Below are 16,692 nucleotides of genomic sequence, written 5' to 3' on the forward strand. Positions count from 1 at the left end.
GAGACCGAGAGACCGAGAAGAAGGGGGTCATCCTGTCTTGGCAAGAAGATGAGCCTTCTCTGGATGTGGCAGCATTTTTCAAAGTGTGGTACACAGACCTTCTGCAATGTTTGGAGTGCTAAGTTCCTGGGCCTCACTCTGGATCTCGTTAAGCTGAATCTTGGAAGTGGGGCCCAGGGAGCATTTTTAAACAAGCTGCCCAGCTGATCGTGAGGTTTGAGAACTGCTAGAATAAGGACCACTGACCTGTCCAAGAAGTCAGAATGGCCCACAAGACCCATGTTAATCTTGCAATAGCTTTTCAGCCTGTGTCCTCCTGCCCACCGTGAGGTACCAGAAACCCAGGACCCAAGAAAGGCTGGAGTGGCAGGAGAGTGCCTTGCCTGGGCTGATGGATGGGTTCCAGATGGGTAGAGTGACCACGGACTGTTTCCCTCAGTCATGTCTCTGCTCTAACCACCTTGGGGGCAAACTTTGGGATTAGCATGCAAAGACCCTGCCAGGCATTGAGCATAGCTCTCTGTCAGGACTTTGCAGAGTTGCTGGGTAAGAAAAACTGCAGATGAGGATAGTAGCTCTGGAGGCTTTGCCCCTGAGGAAGGTGAGCCGGGCCTTGCTGAGCAGCGGTCAGCAAACCCTGGGCAGGCCCACCGTGGCTCCAAATTATCTGCCTATTGGTCCCACTCAGCGTCCCAGACTCTGTGGCTCTAACAACTTAAATAATTTTTATTACAAAAGGAAGAAAAGACTGAAACATCCCCAAAATTCGTCCGTGGGCTTCCCCCTCCACGCCAATAAATAAGGGGGGAGGAAACTGACCAGAGGAGGGGGTGGGGATCACCAGCAGAAAAGGGAGCCTAGCCTGGGCAGGGGTGGGAAGGACAGACAGCCCCCCCCCCCCATCCCGGCACGATGGTCACATTGGCTGGAGCACAGAAGTCTGTCCACTGACAGCAACAGTCTCTAAGTGTGTCTGGAGGAGTGTGGCCAGGGAGGAAGGGCATGCTTTGAGATGGTCAGGTTGGCTGCCCCACCAGAGGCCTTCTCGGTTCTGGGCAGCACTGAGTCCTGTCAGCTCCCTGCAGGCTCCCAGGGAATCTAGCAGCATCAACTGAGGTGCAAGCCCACCTGAGGTGGAGTGCCTAAGTCAGATGGAATGGGCCCTCCCCATCGGGGGACACAGGGTATGAAAAATTTCAGTGAGAACTGGCTGGGTTGGGACCCACCATGTCAGCCTCGAGGACTCTAAGACAGAAAGCTGGACTCTCACCTTGTCCAGGCCAGCTTGCAGCTCTGTGGCTACGCCCAGATGGGGGTGGGGGATCCTGGCCTTGCCCAGTCAAGTCTTAATGGTGTATCTCCATGGTGGGGGAGATGGTGGGAGCCAGTGCCCCTAGATCAGGTCTCTTCCGGGGCCAGCACCCTCCTGGAGGAGTGGCCTTTGGACCCAGCATGGCAGTCCGGGAGGGCAGTGGTAGGACCTCTTCAGCTTCCTGGCCCAGCCATGCTCAGTGGGTGGAAGCTACCCTCTTCCAGCAAGAGGTGCCCCAGGCGGTAGAGCAGCTGGGGGTACCAGTGCACACCTTCACCCGGGGTCCAGCTGCCCCACACCAGGCTGTGAAAGAGTCGCAGGGGCCAGAAGGCCAACTGAGCCAGGCGGTGGTCAGCCACAGCCGCAAAGCAAGAGGCCACCACATCCTCCACCACCAGCGTCCCATGCCTCGTGAGTGGGGCGTAGGCCCCCAGGGCCACGTGTGTGGAGACAGCAGCCACTCGGGCAGGCTGCAGGCCCAGCACCCCGGCCACCAGCACGTACTGGCCTGGCTTCACTTGGCTGGCAAAGGTGGCCCGGAAGTGGGCCGCTGGTTCTGTGTAATTGTTGGCAGTGAAGAGCAGGTGGGCAGGCGTGAGTGCCAGGCGGTGTGGGGGGTCCTGGGTCTCGATGACCTGGAAGGCCCTTGGCCGGTGTGGCTCGCGGTCCAGGAAAATGAGTACATCACTGAAGGTGGGGTTCCCATCCTCCCCCATGGCCAGCACCCGGTCTCCGGGTCTCACAGCTGACAAGGCCACACGTGCCCCATTCTCCAGGCGCACCTGGGCTTCAGCAGGAAAGCAGCCACCCGTCTTGGCTGCAGCAGAGTGCTCTGTGGGAAGAAGGGACACAAAGGGGTTACTGCTGTGGAGCTCGGATTCCCAATCACCCCTCTCCCCTAGCCACACGGCCCAGCCAGAGCCCCCATGACTATATCCTGGTCCCTGACCCCCATGGAGGCTTGGTACCACCACCCAACCTGCGATTTGATTTTCTGTCCCCTTCTCCCCAGCCTAATCCTTTGCAATGAGAGGAGACTATTGGGATCCCCAGACCCAGTGGATGAGAGGAAAAAGGACCCCCCAGGCCCAGAGGCAGCCCCCACCAGCTGCTCACATCCTGACAATGCTGTGAAGCAGTCACAGGAACCAGAGGTGTGCTGAGCCAGGTGGTGGCTGTGACTCGACACAGGGAAGGCTGCAGCCTCGTGGACAGGGGAGGTGGCTTAGCTCCTCGGGGCCCCAGATGTCCCAGTATTTCTTGCCTCCTGCTCAGACACTCCCTCAGACTGACACCCCAACTTTTGTGATTCTATAAGGAAGTGAGAGGAGAGAAGAGAAGCCAGTGGGGCCAGCACGGACCCCTTGGGAAGCCTTGGAGTGAATGGTGAGGGCAGGGGATGGGCCAGGGGTGAGGAGACGGTTGCCGGCTTCAGTTGATGTGATGGGTCTTGTTGGTGGGACAGGACACAGTGGCATTGGCAGGTGGGATGGAGAACAGTGTTTAGGGTCGGGAGTGATGAACAGAAGTGGCCAGTCTGCAGCTGGCTCTAGGACATTGTTTGCAGACAAAGGGTGATGTGACTTGACGTGAATGGAGTTGGCTGGGAAGGGGCTGAGGGGAAGCGTCAACACTGTGAGCCCAGGTAGGACCAAGCACACCAAAGAGCAGGTTGCCATGTGCCAGGTCTGTAAGTGCGATTATTACTTGGGGCTGGTGTGGAAGGCTGTGCCCGCAAGCCAGGCGGGGCCAGGCTGTGAATCACAGGGGAACCACTTGAAGCGTCCATGTCTGGTTCAGTGTAGGTGACAGGGACGCTGACAAGACTCAGAGGAGGGGAGTGAGGCCCCAGCTCCAGCCAGTGCTGATCAACAAGGCTGCCAGTCTGGGAAAATCCACTTTATTGAGTCCATGCTGATTATTCTGGTCCTCGCTGCTGGCTTTGCCCCAAAGCTCCAGCTTCAGGGCCCTGGGGGAGAGGCTGGGGACGCCTGCGCCCCCTGGGAGGAGCCTAGGTACCGCCCCAAGGCCTGACCTGCGTGGGGCTGGGGGCTCTGAACCTCTGGGGCTCCTGGACAGGCAGGCTGGTGTCCTGGCACACCCTGGCCCCTGGCCCCACCGCCTGCCTTGGTTCTGCACCACACTGAGGCGGGGAGGCCATCTCCGCCAGCCTGGCCTCCTCCATCTGTTCCGCTTGCTCTGTCTTGCACCTCCTGTGGCCGGCTCGGGACTGTGGACCACCCCATCAGCACCTGGGGCGCTGGGACAGGGCCCTCTCTCCCTAGGCTCCTGTCATGACAGGACCAGGCACAGACGAGTCTGCCGGCACCAGCGGCTTGGGGGAGCGACGCCGAGGTCCTCTTCCCCGGGGTTCCCGCCTCCAGCCCCGGCCCGGCCTCTTCACCTTCTGGGCCCCACGGGGCCCTGCGCCGTCCGCTCATGCCCTGCGGCCCCCGGCCCGGGCCCAGCCCCCCGGCGGCGGCTCACCGGACTTGACGGAGCAATGCACGTGGGCCTTGGATTCGTAATACACCCAGTCGAAGCCGGCCTCCACTGCCAAGCGCGCCAGCAGTCCGTACTTATTGCGGTCGCGGTCCGACGTGGTGATGTCCACCGCACGGCCCTCGTAATGCAGCGACTCCTCCGAATGGTGGCCGTCCTCGTCCCAGCCCTCAGTCACCCTCAGCTTCACTCCGGGCCACTGGTTCATCACGGAGATGGCCAGCGAGTTCAGGCGGTCCTTGCAGCGCTGTGAGAGGAGGGCGCGCCGAGTTAGGGGAAGGATCCCGCCCGGATGCAGGCGCAGCCTGGCCCACCGCACCCGGTGGGGGTGGAAAACCCGGGGTGGGGGAGTGGGGGGGAGCTCTGTCCTTCTCTCTTGAGAACAGAGGCCCCTAACGTGCCCTCTCCCAGTCTAGGATACCCCGCCCCAGGGAACTGGAGCGTATGGTGGCGCCACAAATCTGGACGGCGCTTGGAGGCCCGCACCCTCCAGGTACTCTTCCCCGATAGGTGGCGTTTCCCGCCCTCCTGTACTCGCTCTCTCCCTTCGGGGTAGGAGTCCCTCCACCGCCTCGTCAGTCGGGTCACACCTCTGCCTCGCCAAGGCCTCAGGGCCCGCCTGCGACCGGGAGGGAGGCGACGGTAGCAGCGCACACCGCCCACGGCTTGCCTGCCAGGCATGCAAGGCCCGAGGTGCCCAGTAGGTGTCACCGTAGCCTCAGGGCTGAGCCCGGGGAGGCGGCAGGTGCGTCGGGGGTGTGTTGGAGGGGAATCCCGGGCCAACCTGGATGCCTCGGGCGCCACCAGACCCTCTGATCCCCAAATGACCTGCTCCCACGCGGGTATTAGACTGACCGTGAACCAGGGGAAGCTGGTGGAAGCGAAGCACAGCTGCAAGGGGTGCCTGAGGTTAACAAGCCCAGGCAACGTCTCCCTGATCCCTGAGCCATTAGCACCGCTGCTTTCCCAGCCCCATGGAAAGTGAGCAGAGAAACTAAACCTCTGGGCTCAGGGAGCCGGCTCCGTGCTCCGTCTCAGAGATAGAGCCAGGCACAGGGGGAAGGAGCAGAGGGACTATTTGTCGTTGCTGCCTGAGGTCTGAGGACAAGGGACCCTGCAGCAAGGGGCTGGGCCTGCAGGGCAGGGGGTTCCTTCCACAAGTCCTTGATTCTGAGGCAGGAGGTGCTGCTAAATGGAGGCAGCCCACGTCTCAACCTACCCACACCCCGCGAGCCCCGGCCCCACAGACCCTTGGACTCGGCCTCCCAGGAGCCAGCAGTGGCTACAGCCCAAGCCGAGGCGGTCCTCCCCGCGTGCAGACTGTCTGGGGGCGCTCACTGCCCGGAGAGGGAGCTCCGAGTGCTGCTTCCTGGTCCTTGCAGCCAGGCTTCTAGCCCCCCACCTAAGTCCGCCCCGCTGGTCCTTGCTCCGCGCCTCTCTGCCTCAACACACACTCCCCCCGCCCCAGCCCCGCTCCGGGTCCAGTGCCCGGGAGCGCGCTGTCAATGATTGCCCAGCCTGTGGCCCGGATCCTTATCTGCATTCCTCGGCGCCCAGCCCGGCCCGGCCACCAGCCAACCTTCGGCCCCGACACTGGCCGGCCTGCCGCGGCGCCAGGGCGCATGTTAAGGACTGTGGTGTAGCTGCTCTTCCTAAAGGGCCTAGAAAGTCGGCTCCCTGCCAGAGGGGGAAGCCCCGGTAGACCCCAGAGGAAGACGGCGTAGGTCTCTCCCCTTGCGGACCCTGCTGCAGGGAAGGAAGTTTGCGCTGCGGCACGTGGGCGGAGCGCGTGCAGCGTTTGGAGCGTGCAGGGACCAGCTCTGCCCTCTGCCTTCCCGGCATCCGAACCCTTCTGTTCCAATCCTCCCCTGTCCCCGCCGCCAAGTCCAGGGATCCCACCCTTCAACCGCAGCCGTTGCGCTCGGCTCTCGGGACAGACACGTGGGCTTGCTGGGCAGGTTCCCTTTTCCCACCTCCGCCTCCGTGCTCAAAACTTGCCCGCCGTTCCTTAACCCCAGATCCATCCAGGACACTGCTCCGACCCGCCTTTGCTCAGCTCCAGGAGGGGACAGCCGAGCGAACCAAGAGCGCGCGAGGAGGAAACGCCGCGGAGCGCGGCTCTCGCGTCCGGAGCTTCTTCGTCTCGGGGGTGCGGAAAAGCTTCGAAATAAAAGGGGCGCGGCTGCGCCGAGAGTTAGGCGGGGAGGGACTGCGTGGGTCCGGGAAACGCAGGCGGCAGCCGGGTACCTCCGGGTGCCGCGCCTGGCCTGAGCTGCCAGCACTGCGGGGGTAGAGCGGCCGCCGCTAACCTGCTGGGCTGCGGGCCTTGGCAGCCGGGAGCCTCTTCACACAAACTCCAGTAGGCTCGGGGATGCCAGCACCACCGCAGGGACCCCTGGCCAGCCCATCTCGGGCAGAAGGCAGCCAGGCTTGGCGAGAGGGGCAGGTGCCAGGGGGCGGGTAGGGCTGGGCAGGTGGCGGTGCTTCGACGGCGGCGCGCTGGGAGGGCGGGTCGCGCTCACCTGGGTCATGAGGCGGTCGGCGCCCGTGTTCTCCTCGTCCTTGAAGATGATGTCGGGATTGTAGTTGGGGGTGAGCTCTTTGAAGCGCTCCGAGCTGCGCGCGATCTTGCCTTCATAGCGCCCGCTGGCGCCCAGGGTCTTCTCGGGCACGTTGGGGCTGAACTGCTTGTAGGCGAGCGGCACGAGTTTGCGCGGCGGCCGCCGGCGGCTACCCACCACCCGGCCCGGCCCGCAGCCCCGCGCCGCCGGCACCAGCAGCAGCAGCAGGAGCAGGCAGAACCGCAGTCGGGGCCGGAGCCGGGCGGGAGACATGGCCGGGGAGCCCGGAGAGCGGCGGGCGGAGGCGCCTGGCGGGCTGATGGGTGGGCGGGTCGGCGGGAGCTCCGCGGGGGCTCAGACGTCGGGGTAGCTCCTCGGGGCTCTGGGTGGGGACGCCATGGGCTGCGCGGCTCAGCGCACGGCCGGCGGGACTCAGGTGCGGGGCGGGGGCCCGGGGCCCTGGCTAGTGGCGGCGCGCTGTCCCCCTCGGCGCCTCGACTCTGGGCTGCCCGGCTCGCCGGCCGCCAATAAATAGGCCGGCCCGTTTGTTTTGGCAACGCGGCGACGGCGGGGGGCGGCGGGCGGCGGGGCTGCGGGCCGCCGGGCTGGGCTGGGCTGGCCGGGCCGGCGGGCTGGCGGGCCCCGCGGTTAGCACCCCGGCCCGGCGGTCAGGCGGCTCGGGCGGAGCGGGAGCTGCTGCCGTCTGTGGCGCAGCCCGGGGCCGAGTGAGAGGGGAAATGGAGGAGATCCGGGCTCGGGCCCCGCGCAGACCGCACCCTACCCATGTCCCTGCCTCCTGTGCGCTCGACAGCGAACCTGCAGCAAGGGCAGCGCAGCCTCCTCCCCCTCGGGCGGGCGGCCCCGGCACTAGCCAGCCCTCGTCTCGCTCGCTCCTCGGTCGCGCGTCCTCCCGCCCGCTGCCCTCTGCGCCCCCTGCACTGCCTGGGTTTACCTTCCCCGCCCCGACGCGTCCCACCCCGCCCTGGCCTCGCCTCCGGGCTCCCGGTGGCTCTGGGGTGCCCCGCCAGGCGCAAACCTCCTGGACAGGAGCTGCCACCCCCACGAAGACCGCAACCCACGGCGCGGCCGGACGCGAGGGGCGGGGGTCAGTGGCTGGACCGCACAGCCGCCTACGGCATCCCCTGCGGGGAAGCAAACCGAAAAGGCAGAAGGCAGTACATAACCCGGTGCTCCAGCCGGGCGACGCGCCCTTTCGGCTTGGTGGAGCTGGGTTCTGTATCAACCCGGTGCGCATCTCCAGGCCGCGGGGGTTTGCAGCTGGAGGCGGTGGGGCGTCCAGCCTATTGAAGAGTCAAATAGAGGGTTTTGAGTTGGAAACACGGTTAAAACCAGGAAGATGAAGTTGCAAACGGACGGGCCAGGGTTCACTGAAGAGCAGCCCAACATGGTGACATCAACAGCACACCAGGGAACCCCCACTTGCCACATGAAAAGAGGAGCCGCAAAGATCATGGTAACAAGGGCTAGCTAAGAATGCAAATAAACGATTCAAAGCCACCTGTATACATGAACTGCCAAATAATTCTTCTCTTAGTTATCCTTTACAAATTAAAAAGGACAGAGTATATGTAGGGGCAGCGAGAGAAATGACTATGGGTTGTGTGTGTATTTTAATATGACTTCTGGAGGAAAGCCAGATGAATTAGAGTACATTCTGCCAGAACAATAAAAGGCAAGTGTGTTTACAAACAGGAATAACAACAATAAGCTATATGATTCAGTTGCAATATAGTCCATAAGTCCAATAAAAATAGAAAATAGAAAGGTGAAGATTTACAAATTCTAATTATCCCAGTAATATTCATACAATAGTTATCTTTTTTGGTGTTTGTTATGCACCTGATACATACACTTAGTATTCAATTTGCATTATCTAATTCAAACTCACAACAGCCAACTGAGCAGGTTCTATCATTATCCCCATTTTACAAATGAGAATAGTGAAGTTCAGAGAAGAAAAGCAACTTGCTCCTGGTGAGAAGCAGGGATTCAACACGAGGTCCATGTGACCCGTGGCCCCAGCCCTCTCCCGCGCCAATGCACCAGCCCGTCTTTGGGCAGGAGTCACCCATCCAACACAGCTCAGGGTTTGTTTGGGCTTTTCACAGATTTATTCACACTCTCTCTGGATCAATTTTGTGAACACAAATTTGGGACTAGAAGGGATTCAAGAGAATGCTCAATCCAAGCACTTCATATTACAAAAAAGGAAACTGAGGCCCACAGAAGGGAGAGTCCAGCCACTGTACTTGTAATTTCTAGGCTGGCTCCACCAGGCTGTTTCCTTTCCTCCCTTTTCCTGCCATCCCACCGCTTCCCTTCCCATGTTCCTTCTTACACTGACATTTGGATTCTGTGTTTCCTGGTTCTAGATTACTCTAATGTGGTTTCTTTTCCTTGAAAGCTTATGAAGTGCATTAACTTCTATTTTCCAGGGTTCGAGGCCTATGTCTGCAATGTGTTCTCTCCCCACCCAGCGTTTTATAATTTTCTGGAGAAGTTTTGCACTAAGTTCAATCATTCTCCCTCCCTCACTAATGCACATTGTTCCTTTTCTTTTTCTGGCCCTAGTGATTAGGGCCATTATCCCACTTATTTCCCTGCTTTGTGGTCCTGAAGAGTTGCAAATTCACTTTCAATCTTCTTTTCTCCAAGTGAAAGACAATTTCTTTAAGATTCTCTCATAGGTTCTAATTTATAACCATTCTTCCTTGAGCCCTCTCATTTCTGCTTTCTTAAACTGTGATAGTTATCCCACTGAATCCAAATCTCTGGTGAAGTTTGGATCAGTGTGAAATACAGCATTAAGAGTTGTTGATGCAGTGTTGATCTAGCCTGGCATCGTGTGCTTCCATCGCAGTTAGCCTGGCTGGTCTAGATTGTGCTTCACAAAGTCTAGACCCTCCTCTAGGCTAATTGAAGAGCTGGCCTTTTTATTTGCTATGAGAAGACTCAATGATCAGGGTGTGTACTGGGAGAAGATGGGGAGCTAACATTATCAGGTCTTTTCTGTATGCCAGGTGCTTCACACCCTTAGTAAAGTCTTCACAATAACTCTCTGGGTTAGGTGGTATTATTCTAACTTTACAAATCTACAACTCCAAGGCTCTAGAAGTAAAGTAACTTGCTAGCAATCAAATTGCTAGTCCCACATCCAAGATTTGAACTCACTGCTTTTTTACTTCTTAGCTATACTCTTTTATCAGGACACAATGGTGCCTCAGATCTGAATCTCACGTTCAGATCAATATCAGTCCAACCTCCTTCAGTGGAGGAAGCAGAAGAGGAGGGATGAAAATGGAAGCATCACAATTTCTGCAGTTCAGAGAACTTTTATTTTTATCCAAGTTGGGGGTCTAAGGACTTTGGTCATTTCTTGGCTGCCTGTGTTCTTAGCTGTTCAGTAGATGAGGCTTCAAAGGCTTTTGACTCGGGCCAGTCCCTTCCACCTACCAAACAAAGCCTAGCTTAGGTCACCAGCAGTAAGACTGGAGAACCGAGGAGTGCCAATCGGGAGGCACCAACAGCCTGGGCCAGCTTTCACCTTCCTCACCAGAAAGCAGCAGCAGTGGGAGGGCTGGCCAGGGCCACTTCACACCTGGGCCCCTGGTAAAATCACTTTTCTTTTCTCTCCTTTAGATCTCTTCTACTCCCTCAACTGTCTCTATTTTGAAGAGGATAAAGTAAAAGCTATTTATTGGTATAACACAATTTTTTGTTTACAAATGTGAAAGGCATAAGTTTGAAAGAGAGGAAAGGACACTGTTTAAAAATAATTTAAACATGTATTTAGTAGATTATCATTTTACCGATTTTAGCTGATCTTGAATTTAACCCCATAATACAAAAGCTAGTGATATAAGTGATATGCTCTTATTTTTATGTGTGTGTATGTGTGTATATAACCAACACATACGTACATACTTAGGTCCATACTCCTATAGCCAATTAGTCTTTTTTTCTCCTAACCCGGCCACTTGACCAGATCAATCCTGCTCTAAATCCAAGAGTGCTGAGCCAGAACCAGACAAGTCTCAGGAATGCAGTTAGTCAAATATCCTCCAGTGACTCACTGCACAGCAGCCCTGCTCAGTAGAAAGGGCACTAGACCTGGGGTTGGCAGACCTGTGCTTGACCATTGTCTCTGCCACTTACCTGTGTGACCTTGGGCAACTCAGTTGACATCTCTGAATTTCAGTTTCATTCTCTATAAAATAATATTGCCAACCCCTAGAGTTGTTGAGAGGATTAAGCAGTTTGTAAAGTGCAAATCTTATGTATAATTCACTTTCACCCTGCATTGGATTCACTGGGGAGCTGTAGTTCTCTGATTCCTATTACTCATCCAGGATGCCCATTTATGGGTGCCCCAGGACAGCAGAGGTGATTAGGAGACCCTAGTTCTATTAGGGACTATCTACCACATGCACAGTTGTATAATAGGCACATAATGACAGAGAATGCAAACAAAAAATAAAAGACACAGTTGTGTTGAACTGCAATCCAGTGTCCTTGATTCTTGAAGACAATCGTATAACTATATAGCTTATACGGTGTGACCATGTGACTGTGAAAACCTTGTGGCTCACACTACCTTTATCCAGTGTATAGACAGATGGGTAGAAAAATAGGGACAAAAAGTAAATGACTAATAGGGGAGAGGCAGGGCATGAGATGTTTTGGGTGTTCTTTCTTACTTTTATTTTTGTTTTTATTCTTATTTTTATTTTTTGGAGTAACGAAAATGTTAAAAAATCGATTGTGGTGCTGAATGTACAACTATATGATGATACTGTGAACAAGTGATTATACACTTTGGATGTCTGGTATATAAATATGTCTCAATAAAAATGCATTAAAAAAAAAAGACACAGTTGTCCTCAAGGATAGACAACAAGGAAAAGACAACTGTATCTTTCTTTTTTTTGTTTACATTCTCTATCCTTATGTGCCTACCAAGGAATTCACTATTTAACCTTAAAATCATGAAAATCTTAAATCCAGAAAATAAAAGGCAGTTACAAAGCCATGACTGTCACTCATAAGTGAGTATGGAATAATGCATTATGAACTAGATAGGTTAATAGATAAATGACAAATTTGGCCTGTGAGAATATAGTATTAAAAAATGACTATCCTGGGGTTAGACCTCTTGGAAGAAATCAGTTTTGAAGGAGGGGAAGAATGACCGAAAAGAATGGAGGATACCCAGGAAAGGGGAATGACACAAGCAGATGATGGCAATAGCAATAATGAAGAGCCTAGTTGGATGATCAGTAAAGGGGGAATCCCTGATATTATCTCATTATAACCTATCTAGTTTATAATGCATTATTCCATATTCACTTATGAATGACTTTCACAAAAACCCTATGAAGTTGACACCATTATCTTCAGTTTACAAATGAGGAAACTGGTTCAGAACTTGTAAGTAATGGGGCTAGAATCCAGGTCTGTTTGACTCTATAACAACACAGTTTCTTAGTGAGTTATTCCTGGGCAAGTATGCTGGGTTGTTGCCCCCTGTTCAAGTCAATCATTTTCCCTTCTAAATCTAGGGAACTGTTTTTCTTCTTTCAAGTGCCATTACCTTCTTCTTCGGCTTTTAAGATCTCAAACTGCATTCGAGTGACCATTGCCTCAGCTGGTTGGGATCACACTGACTTCTATTGTTGATTTTTTTCTATTGTTGATTTTTGAAGAGGTTAGCAACTCCAACAAATTTGGTCCCTATGCCAAATGGAAGTCTGCCTGTCTTTCAAGCCTCAAGTTAGTGGAGAACACATTTGGCGATCCAATTGGAGCCACTCAAAGCTAACAATGCTTTGAAACCTAGCTATTGATTAGAAAAGAGAATGTCAAGTTACCTTTGCCCAAACAATAAGCTCATTACAAGCATTAAAGACATTTAAGGCATTTAAGAGCTTGCTTTGATGACTTTGAAAAGGTAGGAAAAGGCAGAAGAATTAGCTACATTCAAAGAGAGTGCTTTTCTCTCAGGTAAGAGACTAAAGATTGTGGGAAGCTCTCTCTTAAAGACAATAAGACATATGAAGACAGAAAGACATACCTATGCACATATTTCTGTATATGGATTATAACATATTTACTAACTGATGGGATTTATTTCTACCCAACCTGTGTTTCTATTTGGCAAGAAATCAGTTGTTTAATAGGAAATCTTGGAAAATATTAATTTAGTGAATATCCAATAAGGGGGGAGGGGTACTATTCCTTTAATACCCAAGTGATGCTCCTGACATGCCTGTCAACCTCCTATAACTGGGTTTGTACTAATCTACCACATGCTCTTAGTAGAGATGGCACCCCTAAGGATGCCGGGATCTATAGCAAAGAAAGCCTCAAAGTATGAACAGTCACTTGCACTCAGTTTTTAATAACTTGCACTCAGTTTCTGTAAAATGACGAATTCATTCCAGTAAGGTTGCAGCTAACAAAATGCTATATTACTCCTACTGCCAACCCACAACAGGTTGCCTCAAACCAAAAAGATTAAGCTTATGTATATCCACACATTTCTAAAAGCATCTCTGGATACTACTAGTGTAAAAAGGTGTGGATACATGTATGATCTTCTTTCTTCATTTATTCACTTAAATGTTTTTTGAGCACCTACTAAGTGCCAGACACTGTTCTAGGTGCTTGGGCTATGTGAGAGAACAAAAAAACAGACTGCTGCCCTGCTGCAGCTTTATTCTAGTGAGAAGAGGAGATAGACAACTAAAAATAAACATAAAAATAAGCAAAACAGATAATGTATTAGAAGGGAATGAGAACAATGAGAAAAAATAAGTTAAACAGGACAAAAGGGCTGGGAATACAGCAAGCTTGTGGGGAAGGGGTGTGAACTCAGGAAGTAGGATGCACCAGGTCAGGGGCAGCCTCATTGAGAAGGTGGGATTTCAGTAGAGACCTGAAAGAGGTGAGGGTGTCACCCAGGAGGAGATCTAGTGGGAGAACATTCTAAGCAGACATAAGGGTGTAGAGCAAAGGCCCTAATGTGCATGGCATGTTAGACAAACAGCAGGGAGACCAGGGTGATTACAAAAGATGAAGCCGGGGGAAAATGGAGGAATTGAGTTTGATTTTCTACTTTCTGGTCATGGAAGTGTTTTTCAAACTTTTTTAAAGTTCAAAGTGAAGACAATTTACCTTCTGAAGACATTTATGTATCGAAATGTAAAAATGGAAACAACATAGTTTTTTTTTTAAAAAAAAGCAGGTAACAAAACAGTATTTATATATAGGATTCTTTAAAACTTTTTTTAAAAAGAGCAACATAGTCATGGCTCTGACTTTCTATATCATATGCCTGAATAATTTGGGAGGGGGGTTATCCTTTTAATATCATCTTCAGATTGTAGGTTTCTTGAAAGCAGGGGGCCTGCCTTTATGGTCACACAGCAAGTAGCATTATGCCCCTGTTGGTGGGGATGCCAGTGAGGAGGCACTCAATAAATACAGGATTTGAGTTAATGCAGCTTTGCTTATTCCTGTTTCTTCTTGCTGAATATGAGTTTCTCTATCTCATTCCCAACACATTTCCTACAGACTTATGCCATTCCTTTAAATTCCTTTTTAGTGATCTTTAATGTTTTCCTGTTGGGACTTTCCTATTTGCAATTCAGTCTACATAACGTGATGACCAACTTGGCTTCTTACATCTCCCTTCCAGATCAGGACTACAGCCTATTCTCTGGAGCTTCCACTGGGGATCTTTCCTGCCACTGAATTCTTCCTGCTAGTTATCCAAGTTGCTTAACTATTGAAAATTTTCCCATTAAGCCATTAAGCTATTTTTGAGACACATCCAGAAGCATATATACCTCTTAGGTTCTCATTCCCAGGACCTGTTTTCCAGATGTCTATCTGGGGGGGATGCTCAAGTCCCACCAAGAAGTACCTGCTTTTGGCTTTGAAGAATGACCTGCAGATGCCCCGCCAGATGCCACGCAAATCATCACATAGTACCTCAAGTGTTCTCTGTTCTTGCTCCACCCCACACTATATGAAAAGATTAAGTAAATACAGTTTCGTTTGGCACAGTTCTGCTATTTTCACTTTTCAAATCCTAAAAATGCACATACACTTTGACCGTTCAATAGTCCACCGTGCTGGAGCTGGGGCCTCACTGTACTTCACCTAGTTGACTGGGGACACCTCCAAAAGCAGTGTAGCTGCAACTTGTGCCCAGTGCATCATGGGTGCATGACAGCCAAGTGCAAAACTCAAAGTCTGCCACCTCACAAGCTGGGTGCCCTAGTGTCTGCAAGAGGAACATTCCCTGCCTTTGGCTAAACACATCACCATGTTAATTTTCTCTTTCAACATAATCCAGGGTTATTTTTTCTTTTTTATTCAAAAGGCCAGTGTATGGCTTATCTGTCTTAAATTATCTATTCCTCCTCCTGCTATTCTAATTATGTAAATTATCCTGCAACATTTCCATCACACTTATAAAAGAGAGCAACATAAATGACATTACCAAGACCAGAAAAAAACACTCAAGTAGGGTCATCAGTATCACCTACAGACATCATCAGAGTGTTAATATTAATATTGCTGTCATATTAGGTTACTAAGGAAACAGAAAATCTTTATTACCAGCCCCCAATCCCCTGCTCTGGAACATTACCTTTCCTATCCTCCCATAAATGACATAGGACTAGCTGGTATTGCTTTGTGTCCTGGACATGCCAGCCAGCAGTAATAAATGAAATTGGCAGTCTTTTCTTCTCGTATGGAAGCAGTCTTCTCCAGCCTCGAATAAAGGATCTCTTTGCCACCCATGATTCCCAGTGGTGCTGCTCTTGACCCCTGAACCTGGATCCACACCCCTGCAGGGCTTCCCCACCAGCTCCAGCTCTTTCACCGCACCCTGCTCACCCTTCAAGGCCTGGGATGGGAGGGAAAAGGCAGGATGGAAGTGCCAGTCAAGAGGATTACCCTCTCCTTCTCCATTCTCCCCTCTCCTGTCACCGATTTCTGACTGGCTGTTGATCCTATCAGGGGTCCATAAAGCCAGGAGGACTCTGGCCCGGGAGAGGGGTGTAGGGGTTAGGCAAACAGGCCAGGGAGGCAGTTAGTTGAAATTTAACCACAATATTCTCGGTCTCTATTGTTTTGAGTGAGGCCCAATATTTCCACAGCAGGATTATAGGATCTGATTAACCATGTTAGACAACAATGCCGAGCTGGGATGGGCTTCCCCTTCCAGCTGCCAATATGAAAAAGTAAACACAACACCCAGCTTTCAGAAGGGACTCCCAGCAGTCCCTGAGCCCTACACCCCAATTCTAACCCTGCTACTGCTTTTGGCCCCAAAGTGAGGGGAAGGAGGAAGAGTGTCGCACTCCTTTAACTACTGGCCCTTGGCCCAGCAAGACAAGTAATTCTGGCACAATCTTCCCAGGTGAGTCAATGGCTGTGTGCTCCCCACACCCTGGAGTTCTTCAAATGCCTCTTCCGGGTTCCCCTAGGAGGTTGGCCCAGATTCTCAGGAACCCATGAAAGTTGGGTGCAAGAGACTAGCACTCATTCAAAGGGGTTTGGGAATGTAGAAAGGACAGCAAAATCTGCTGGGCTCCAAGACAGAGAAACTGAATGGTGGGTAGGACTTAATAGCCCGAAAGAACCACTGAGCCTTTGCTGGAATACGCTGATGCTATTTAACGAAGAACTGAGGGGAGCCTAAATGATTGTTTTAAAGTAACATAGTTTATGTATCCGGAGATGGGAAAGTATCCCTCAAAGCGTTCTGGAATGAAAGAGGATAGGTGGGCTTCTAGCTCCTCTGCTAGATATGGATTTCATAGGGTCTCTCTTCCTCACAGATAAGCTACTTTGTGCCCTCTCCTCTCTGGATGTTTCCCCTCAGGGTGGGAGCTTCCCTGTACAAGAGAACAAGAAAGAAAAATAGAGTACCAAGGAGTCCTAGGCAAGAGGGTCCTGTAGCAGCTTCTGTGAGGTCACAGAAGCTAGGGAAAGCCCTCCCTCCAAAGTGTGGGCTTCTCTCTCTTCCTGCTTTTCTCTCTTCATCTAAGTGCTTAGGGTAAATCATTAAAGTTTTGCCACTTCATACACTCAGGATCTTGGCAGCAGTGACTAGGAAGCAGGGTGGCTTCTTTGCAAGATGTCACTTACTCTTTTGGTGACTTTTTGTCACTTATTCATTTCCTCTTCAGGAAAATTAGAATATGGAAACTACTTCAGTGAGAAGAGCTTAAAAAAGCAGATCCTGATCTATCAAAACCAATTAACGTAAAGTTGCACCCA

At 52.2% G+C, this 16,692-nt stretch overlaps 1 protein-coding gene across 1 annotated transcript; it reads right to left on the reverse strand.

Moving 5' to 3' along the window:
- Positions 1 to 764: 764 nt before the first annotated feature.
- Positions 765 to 6,665, reverse strand: IHH (Indian hedgehog signaling molecule). The gene is made up of 3 exons (XM_037850446.1): positions 6,337 to 6,665; positions 3,800 to 4,061; positions 765 to 2,144 (listed from the first exon to the last, which is right to left on the reverse strand). Exons 1-3 carry the CDS (start codon positions 6,646 to 6,648, stop codon positions 1,486 to 1,488), a joined length of 1,233 nt encoding a protein of 410 aa, XP_037706374.1. The 5' UTR covers positions 6,649 to 6,665; the 3' UTR covers positions 765 to 1,485.
- Between the last annotated feature and the right edge of the window lie 10,027 nt (positions 6,666 to 16,692).

The sequence above is a fragment of the Choloepus didactylus genome, chromosome 9 (assembly GCF_015220235.1).
Source record: "Choloepus didactylus isolate mChoDid1 chromosome 9, mChoDid1.pri, whole genome shotgun sequence".
NCBI lineage: Eukaryota > Metazoa > Chordata > Mammalia > Pilosa > Megalonychidae > Choloepus > Choloepus didactylus.